The 9816-nt window shown below is 42.5% G+C and overlaps 1 protein-coding gene across 1 annotated transcript in view; it reads right to left on the minus strand.

The window, feature by feature from the left end:
* Nucleotides 1–9816, minus strand: part of pappa2 (pappalysin 2) — a gene marked incomplete at its 3' end in the record, with an annotated part of 201019 nt that overhangs the window by 102960 nt on the left and 88243 nt on the right. Inside the window, exons 15-16 of the mRNA XM_080438933.1 lie at nt 5182–5310; nt 4569–4654 (exon numbers count right to left, since the gene is read on the minus strand). Coding sequence (XP_080295059.1) covers nt 4569–4654; nt 5182–5310 — 215 coding nt within the window. The remainder of the gene's footprint in view (nt 1–4568; nt 4655–5181; nt 5311–9816) is intronic.

Raw genomic sequence — 9816 nt, forward strand, 5'->3', positions numbered from 1 at the left:
TACTGGCACAAAAATATAGGTTAACTGTATTTGGCAGTTTTACATTTTCAACAGCACAGCCTTATCTGACCAAATAACTTTACCTTGACTTCAGAATATCAGTAAAAGGTACCACAACAGCACAACCTACTTGGTCTACGGCAATCTTCCATGCGTGGTAAAGGGAACGACTCAGGTTTTGTAACACTGTTGACTTTTAAGTCTGTGTAAGGTCGAAAAGTGGGCTTTTTAACCAAAAGACACACAGAGTCCCAACTGCAATTTGAAGGTTCTGCCAAATTGGTATCTAGCATGTACCTAACCTCCTTATCCAGTTGAGCTCGTGTTTCATCTCCAATATCAATATCGTGCTCTATCAGATGTGTCTGTGATGGTGTGTTTGAAAATAGCAAAGGACAGCTATTAACCATAGAAACCAACTCCTTCCTTTTTGTCTCCTCCAAATTTCCAAGTACTTTGGGTAAAGCTTTTAGTGCCTCAGAGCTGTTTACCCGTACTTGTAACACATTCTCATCTGCCGGCCAATCTCCCCCTCCATTAACCTCCCCCGCCGAAGAACCGCCCACCGTGCCTGTGCACAATGAAGGCTCAACGTAAGGGACGTCACCGGAGCTTTGGGACGCCGACACACGAGAACCGTATGGTTTCACCAGATTCACATGACACAGCCTAGACTTTCCTTTAGGCCACACTTTATCCCCTGCCAAATCATTACCAAGGATTATGTCAACCCCTTCTACTGGTAACTCAGGACGCACTCCTACCACCACCTCCCCACTAACCAACCCACAGACTATGGTCATTCTATGGAGGGGTACGGGAATGATCTGCATACCCATACCTCGCATTAAAATGCAATCGCCCGTCTCTGAAACTGAGGACAATGGAATTACACCCTGACGGATAAACGTATGTAATGCACCTGTATCTCTCAAGATGTTAACTCTAACTGCCTTTTTACCAGGCAGTGCTACATAACCCTCTGAAAGAAATGCTGAATACTCAGCCTTAGAGTCACACCCAGTGGGACACCTGATGTCCGAAACACCTTCTGTTTTAACAATTAGCTGCGGTGAGGGAATTTGTGCAGCCAAAGCGGCCGGTTTGATTGGTGCCCCACTTAACATCTTCTCTCTAGCTTTGAGAGCAAAACACTCCTTTTTCCAATGCCCACTTTGATGGCAAAAATGACAATTAGGGTCATCCTGTTTCCCTGAACTATGTTCAACTTTGGAAAAACTTGAATCCCCCTGCCCCCCAAACCGTTTTTCCGTACGCACTGGACCACCGGTCTGATGCGTGTAGTCACCACCAACTACCTTTTTGTGTGTTAAACAGTATTCATCCGCCAAGATGGCTGCTTCTTGGGGTGTTTTAACTTTTCTCTCAGTTATATAGGTAGCGATATTAGCGGGTACACAGTTTTTTAATTGTTCCAGCGTTAGCAAATCACAAAGCTCTTTGAAACTTTTAACCTCTGACGCTACACACCATCGGTTAAACTGGACCAACATCTCTCTCACAAATTCCACATACGTTTGATCTTCATTTCTCCTCCAATTCCTAAAACGTTGTCGATAAGCTTCTGGTACCAATTCAAATGCCCGCAACACTGTACTTTTAACCACTTCATATTTTTGACTGTCTGTTACTGTTAAAGAAGCATAGGCCTCCTGGGCCTTACCTGTGAGAACACATTGGAGTAGTAGAGTGCGCTCACTATCAGACCAGCCCCTGGCGTCTGCCACACGCTCAAACAGGGAAAAGAACAAATCCGGATCACTCTCTGCAAACTTGGGAAGTAATTTCAAGTTAGACCCAACATTAAATTGCTTCGTTTCATGAACACTCAATTTGAATTTCTCCTGCTCCAATTCCAACTTTAGCAATTCAGTCTTTTGTTTCATCCTTTCAATTTCTTTCTCGTGTTCAAGTTTAATTTCAAGCAATTCCTTTTGCTGTTCAAAGCTTAACTGCATAGAAGAAAATGAAAACGTTTTACCAACTTCTACCTCATCGTCCGATAGGACCTCCTCCTCTGGTAACACGGCCTGTGACACCAAGCTGTCCATCAGAAATATCTTGACCCTATACTTTAACCGCTTGTCACGGATCTCAATTTTGTAGTGTTCTGCTATTTTTAACAGTTGCTCTTTTGTGCATTTATCCAGTACATCCACAGAGGGAGCCTGAATAAACTCCTCGACCAAACTCATTTTGTCCTTAAAAAAAAACTAAACATGCAAAGGTTTCAACCAAAAAGTGGAAAAATACCCCGGAGCCCAACTCCCCTATCTAACCTGCCTACCACAAACTGACTCACTCGCTCAACCCTAGTCTTCAGTGGCCCTACCGAGTCCCCCATTCCGACAAGGCATCTCAGTGGTACCACCCCATCCCATCTTTTGTGGAACACAGTCTAAACCTTAAAAAAAAAACAGTGATTCCCATATGGAGAACCACTGTTGAAATCTACCGGGAGTTGGAACCCCAAAGACTAAACCACTCACAAAATCCAAAAACCTGCACGTAAAAAAAAAAAAAGTGTTCCTACTGCTCTCTCCCCCCCAACCAAAATACAAAACCTATGTGTCTCTCCCAAAACAATGTTCAAACTAAGAACAAAAGCGAACAAGCAAAGCCTAAGTTTACCAAATGAATTGTGTGATATCAAACATAAGTTGTATATTATCACTAATTTAGGCTAAAAAGTGACGAGCCCCCATCTTGTCATGAACTGGCTCACATCATGACAAAAAGGGAGACGACACACAGGATTAAACTTAACGTTCTTTTATTTATAGCTAAAAAAGGTGCATAAAGTATGAGATGTGAATAATCAGTGATATCAGTAGTGTAAAAGGTGTATGGATGTATGAGCATGTATGAGCATGTATTGTATGTGCGGATGCAAAAGGAACTGAAACCAAACCAAACAAATCCAAGCACTGCTGCCTGTGTGGGAGAGAGAGAGAGAGAATGATCTCAGCCAGCCTGCTTTTATACCCAAGGGAATGATTGGGACCAGGTGTGTCTCATTCCCAGGACACACCCCAGCAGGCTGGCCCTCTCCTCCTACACAGGGATAGAGAATACCATTAGAATCACAGCCACCACTACACACATATTAGGATGGGTCATCACACCAGGCCCACCCATGTGTTGAGGAGCAGTATAGTGTGTTTTCCAGGCCCACCCATGTGTTGAGGAGCAGTATAGTGTGTTTTCCGGGCCCACTCATGTGTTGAGGAGCAGTATAGTGTGTTTTCCGGGCCCACCCATGTGTTGAGGAGCAGTATAGTGTGTTTTCCAGGCCCACCCATGTGTTGAGGAGCAGTATAGTGTGTTTTCCAGGCCCACCCATGTGTTGAGGAGCAGTATAGTGTGTTTTCCGGGCCCACTCATGTGTTGAGGAGCAGTATAGTGTGTTTTCCAGGCCCACCCATGTGTTGAGGAGCAGTATAGTGTGTTTTCCGGGCCCACTCATGTGTTGAGGAGCAGTATAGTGTGTTTTCCGGGCCCACCCATGTGTTGCACAGACCACCTACGTTAAGTGGACTTCTGTTCAGGGCGTGCTGCATCGGGTCCAAATGCAGAAACGCTGCGAAACAACCGTCCGTATATAATTTATTTCATTTGGCCGATTTATAAAATTGGGTTTTTTATGAAACTTGGCTTCACGGCTTCAAGAGAAAAGTGTTCTCATAGGACCACGGTGTCAGACATATTAACTGCATTTTGATTTCCTCCCGAGATGATTTCACATCATCTCTGCTCTGGGCGGTGTCTTTGAGGTGCCGTAGATCATTGGTTCTCAAAGTGGGGGTCCGGGGACCCCCAGGGGTAATTGAGGGGGTTCCAGGGGGTACCCAGCAAAATGTGTTAATATAGCATCACAATAATTATGACCTTTTATACTTTGGCTATTAAAAAATAGCAGATCTACAAGCTCATAGCGCGGCACAGAGTGAAGAAGCTACGTCCTACCGGGGAAAACTCCACCCTGTCAGGTGATAAGAAGCTACGTCCTACCGGGGAAACTCCCCCCTGTCAGGTGATAAGAAGCTACGTCCTACCGGGGAAAACTCCCAACTGTCAGGTCATAAGAAGCTACGTCCTACCGGGGAAACTCCCCCCTGTCAGGTGATAAGAAGCTACGTCCTACCGGGGAAAACTCCCCCCTGTCAGGTGATAAGAAGCTACGTCCTACCGGGGAAAACTCCCCCCTGTCAGGTGATAAGAAGCTACGTCCTACCGGGGAAAACTCCCCCCTGTCAGGTGATAAGAAGCTACGTCCTACCGGGGAAACTCCCCCCTGTCAGGTGATAAGAAGCTACGTCCTACCGGGGACACTCCCCCGTCATAAGAAGCGGCCTGCTCACTCCTCATGCATTGAAGGAAGCATGAGCTCAGTTCGGGGCTCTCCCCAGGCTGGCAGAGGGAGAGTAGCGCCCAGGATTACAAGCTTAGGCATTGGCAATGGGTGAAAAAATAGGGGTTTCCAAAATTGTGGGATAAAAATGATAAAGGACTAGTGTTGTTGGGGATAGGTGAAACAGAGGACTCACCGTTACAGTTGAAGCCCGTCTCCTTGAGGCATTTCTTGGAGCAGCCGTCACCGTCCAGCAAATTCCTGTCGTCACATTCTTCTGTCCTACGTAGGAAGACCACAATCATATCTTCATCATCACCATCATCATCATAATAATAATATGAAACTTTATTTATAAAGCGCTTTTTCAAAACAAACAAAAGTGCTTTAAGCAACGGTTCTCAAAGTGTGGTCCAGGGACCCCAAAGGGTCCTTGGGGGGGTTCCAGGGGGTCCCCAGCTAAATTAATGTTAATACCTTTTAATTATATTTGTAATGTAATTCATAAAACTGTGCCATGCTGCGAGCTTGCAGATCAGCTATTGTCTTACTTATTTTGAACAATATATTTAAAAAATGAATATATATATATATATATATATATATATATATATATATATATATATATATATATATATATATATATATATTTTTTTTTTAACACAAATCTTCTCTTCTGGGGGTCCCTGGCACCAGCCATAAAATTCATACCACTTTGGGGGTCCTTGACTTGAAAAAGTTTGAGAAACCCTACTTTACAGCAGAATACAATGCAGTCATCAATGTAAATATATCCAGTATAAACAGACCCTTGTATGAGTCCGTCTCCACAGTAAGCGTCTCCATGGGCGTAGAGGAGTGGAGGGGACAGCTCACTGAGGACACCGTCTGCCTCCACCTGGACACTGTACTGGTACTGAACCCCCTTCACTATGGACCTGGAACGCACACAACATTCACTCAGATAACTCACCAAATAGATTGACATTTTTCAAAGGTACAGTAAAATCGCCGTTTTCGATAGACGATGTTTTAACTCTGGCAGTAAATGAGTTAAAGGTTTCAAACATTGAAAGTCTTTATCATGGACCTTCAAACGTGTATTAAAAGGTTTTAACTGAAAAATCCACTCCAGTGAGACATGGCTCTATGTAAAGCGCTTTTTTTCTCTCTGTGTTCTGAGGCCTTTTCAGCTGCATTGAAAAAAAAGACCTATTTGCCTGTCTCCTTCAGCGTCTTGCTCAAGGACACTTCGACACTAACTCCTCTGGGGGAGCCCGGGATCGAACTGGGGACCTTGCGGTTCCCATCCGGCTGCTCTGCCGGCCACTCTACCCCTGAGCCACTGCCGCCCCCATGGGACAAACAAAACAAAAAAACACCTAATTGACCATATTCACACGGCGGCCATGTTGCTATTAAGTCAATGAAGTGCCACCCCGGTTGCCACGGCAACGGGGTGGCACTTTGAATGTTAAATTCCAAAATGGCCGCCGTGTGAATATGGTCTATGAAGGTATCATGCTCACTGCCCACCACTTCACATGTTGCAGTGTAGACACCAACTGATACAAACTACAGTAGGAGCCAGGTTGCATCTAATAGTTTGTTATAAAAGTGCAGAATTATTAGACTGAAGAAAAATAAAAACAGTGGTGGAAAAAGTACCTTTTTTTAACTTAAAGATGGAGTGCCATGATATTTTTCAACCCTAAAACCTGATCATAAGGTATTATTATTATGTAAGGATTTTTTTCAACAAAAAAAAGTGTACAGTAAGTGTTAAAATGTTGTTTTTATGTAGACACACCCACCAGTGCATTAAGTATACCTGGTTCTCACCTTAGCACCTCCTCCACCACCTTAGCACCACCCACCTGTCCTAGTCCCTCCTCCTCCTCATGCCCACACCTGTTGTGTTATGATAATGAGGGGGAGGGTGTGGGCTTTGTGATGTCACTAAAGCGCTGTTTCTCTATTGGCACATTTGACCCTCAAGGTTTCAGCCTCCAGGAAAAAACTCCAAATAGTCAGAGAAGACATAAAACACCATAAAAACACCACCGGGGGGCTTAATGAAGTTCTATCAACCTCATAGACACATGAAAAACAGAAAAAGTGCAAAAACATGGCACCACCTCTTTAAGTACAGGTATCAATACTGCAATGTAGAAGTACTCCGTTACAAGTAGTTCACCCTGCCACTGACACTTCATAACCACATCAACACTACAATACACCATGTACACAATACACCATGTACACAATACACCATGTACACAATACACCATGTACACAATACACCATGTACACAATAGCCAGGTAGGCCAACTGTAGCATGCTAGGCAGTGTTGCCAGATTCTGTGAGAGAAACAAGCAACCAGGTCTAGGAAAACCAGCCCAAAAGCAGCAACTATGGGCACTTTAACATATACATCAGCTATTTGAAAATAGCAGATCTACAAGCTCACAACGCGTCGCGATGCGACGCGTTGTGAGCTTGTAGATCGGCTATTTTCAAATAAAATCTTGCGGGGAAATTATAATAAGCAGATCTGGCAACCTGGATAGTTTGGTGGGTGCAAACACTGAACTCCAATTAACAGCCTTCAGTACGTTTCCTGTATTATTATTGTTCCCTTAACACATAACATAAATGATTTCACACAACACAGGGTTAAAGGTTAACATTGTTCTTTATTTTTTTAAGTTGCAGGGAATGTTTTTTTTGTCAAATGTTTGACTGTTTGTTTGTTTGTTTGTTTCTCTTACCACAGTGCTTCCTGGTTCTCTTACCACAGTGTCAAAGGACCCGAGTGTAGCTTCAGGCTGCCTTATATAGTGCCTGTCTGTTGTAGTGAGCGTGCTCAGTGCATCCATGCTGAACCATACCAACTGTGTGTTTGAGTAAATCGGGTACTCACTAATTATTATTATTGTGGAAACCCTTGGTATTGTGATGACACTTTAGATGAGTTAAATTGTAAAAATTGTAATGTCTTTGGACATAAGGGAATTAACTGGTTTGTGTCTAAATTGAGGAGTCAATTTAAAGGGATATTTCACTTTAAAAAAAACTTTGGGTAATTGTATCGTCCACTCAGGCTTTAGTGAGCTCCCCAGACCGTTATTAAGTTGCTTGATTCAGTATTTAGATATTTGATATTTTGATATTCATTTTATCAGACACGCAAATTGTTAAAAATCCTGGCACTCAAAGTATAATATTTTAATAAACCTCTGGCACCCAATTTAACAGACAACGTCACACTGATAAGAACCAGTATGCGTGCAACCAGTATGCGCTCAATGAAACCCATTCTGTCAGGTGTCGCTAGGACGCACCTCACTAGCCAACACACAAGAGGGTGTTGGGGTGTGCTGAAACCAGCGCACCCCAAAACAACAGGTTGACAATTGATTGCGTGAAACAATCACCTGTGCGTCCAGTCTCAATGTTAGTAAACAAATAATTGGTCTATTATAACTGTTAGATTTATCAAAAACACCCGTCCTTGGTTCTGGTGACTCATCCTGCGCTCCCTAATACGCGAGGGGCCGTGTTTTTTCGATTACTTTTTTCATTTATTTTAAATATATATATATATATATATATTTATTTTTTTTCATTTTCCAAAAAAGACTCAGTACTAAAATGTTTGAAAATAGCAGATCTACAAGCTCACAACGTTGTGAGCTTGTAGATATGCTATTTTCAAATAGCCTATAGGTATAAAAACAGGGCTAAAGTGGTTAATGTATGTTTTATAATGTAATCATTTATATCTGCAAAGTAACTAGTAACTAAAGTTTTCAAATAATTGTAATGGAGTTATAAAGGACAATATTTGCCTCTGATATGTAGTGGAGTAAAAGTAAGTAAGTACTGAAAATTGGTAATTCTCCAGTAAAGTAAAAGTAACCTCAAAATTGTACTTAAGCGCAGTACTTGAGTAAAAGTACTTAGTTACTTTACACCACTGAATAAAAGAAAGGGAAAAAAAAGAAAATAAACTTTCTACAAAATGACGTCTCCATTGGTAACCTTGCAGCATCCAGATCCAGTGTCCCTTAAAAGAGCCTCGCAGGGCGGCAGGATGTGTGTGTAACCCAAACCCCCCCAAACCCCCCCCCCCGAGGCTCCAGAGGTGGATCTATTGATCTGTTTTGGTGGGCCTGCGTCTATAAAAAGTGCCTCTTCTTCTCTTGTTTTCCCAGCGCGGTCCTTCTGCTTCCGGCAGACAGGAAAAGGAAGGCAGGAGGTGTACACAACCCCCCCCCCCCCCCCCAGGTCTGGGACGCAGCGTGTCTGGTTTCCCCCCCATCCACCCCCCCCCCCCCGCCCCAGCCCTTTACAAATCGCCTTTATTAACCCATTAAGACCTGAGGCCAATTAAAATTGTTTATTTTTAAATCCTAAAGGTCATTACACACCGGCGATTATGCGAATATACGCAAAATTCGGACTTGTTCCGAATAAATAAAAGACACTTTTTCGCTCCATGGAAGCTTGCATTGACTTTATAAGGTTTTAAAAAAAAACGTATTATACGCATGAAAGAAATCGTCCCCGTGTGTAAGGGCCTTAACGCTTAAAAAATATATATATATTCAAAGATGTGCACACATTTTTACAATTTTTCAAAAATAGCAGATCTACAAGCTCGTAGCGCGGCACTCGGTGCCGCGCTATGAGCTTGTAGATCTGCTATTTTTGAATAACCTAAAGAAATCTAAAAATGACACAGATGCGTTCCCGGTCTTAATGGGTTAATTATTGATCAGAAGAGGAGGAGAGGATTTAAAAAAACTAAAACAAAACACAACTCTGTTTCCTGTTCTGAAATAGATTCCTTGCATTTCCGTCCTTCAGCGTTTCCTGTGTCACCACATTTCCATGAGCTGAAAATAATAGGTTCTGATGGCTTTGAATGTAAACCACTTAAGCCTATAGATCTACAAACCCATCTACACGCTCACAACGTGTGTTGCGTCGCGATGCGTTGTGAGCTCGTAGAGCCACAATTTTGGAACATTATTTTGTACATTTTGGACTTTTTCTCTCTGTGGCTTCACAGCAAAAAAATCCTGAGTATTAATTCAACTCCAAGAGGACCTGGTCTCTATACTACTGATAAAAAAAAAATCATAATATCATGTGCTATAACCATGGTGGGGTTTCAGAGGGAGGAAATTACTTAAAGGAGAATTTTGGACTTCTTATCTCTCAAAAAAAAATAAAAAAATTTTGTCATCATAGAATCGTCTCATATAAGAATTTTGGTCCAAAAATAAACAAACTTTCTCGGCGATATTGTCAGGGACTAGGTTCTGTATCGTTTATGATAGTCAGTCACTTATATTTGATACAGTCGTTTCTGGCAAAAATGTAACTAATTCGGCAGAAGTAACATTATCGTTTTCTCACCGTCAGTTGATGCTTC

This window comes from Gymnoscopelus braueri, assembly GCF_963280865.1.
Source record: "Gymnoscopelus braueri genome assembly, chromosome: 10".
Classification (NCBI taxonomy): Eukaryota; Metazoa; Chordata; class Actinopteri; order Myctophiformes; family Myctophidae; genus Gymnoscopelus; species Gymnoscopelus braueri.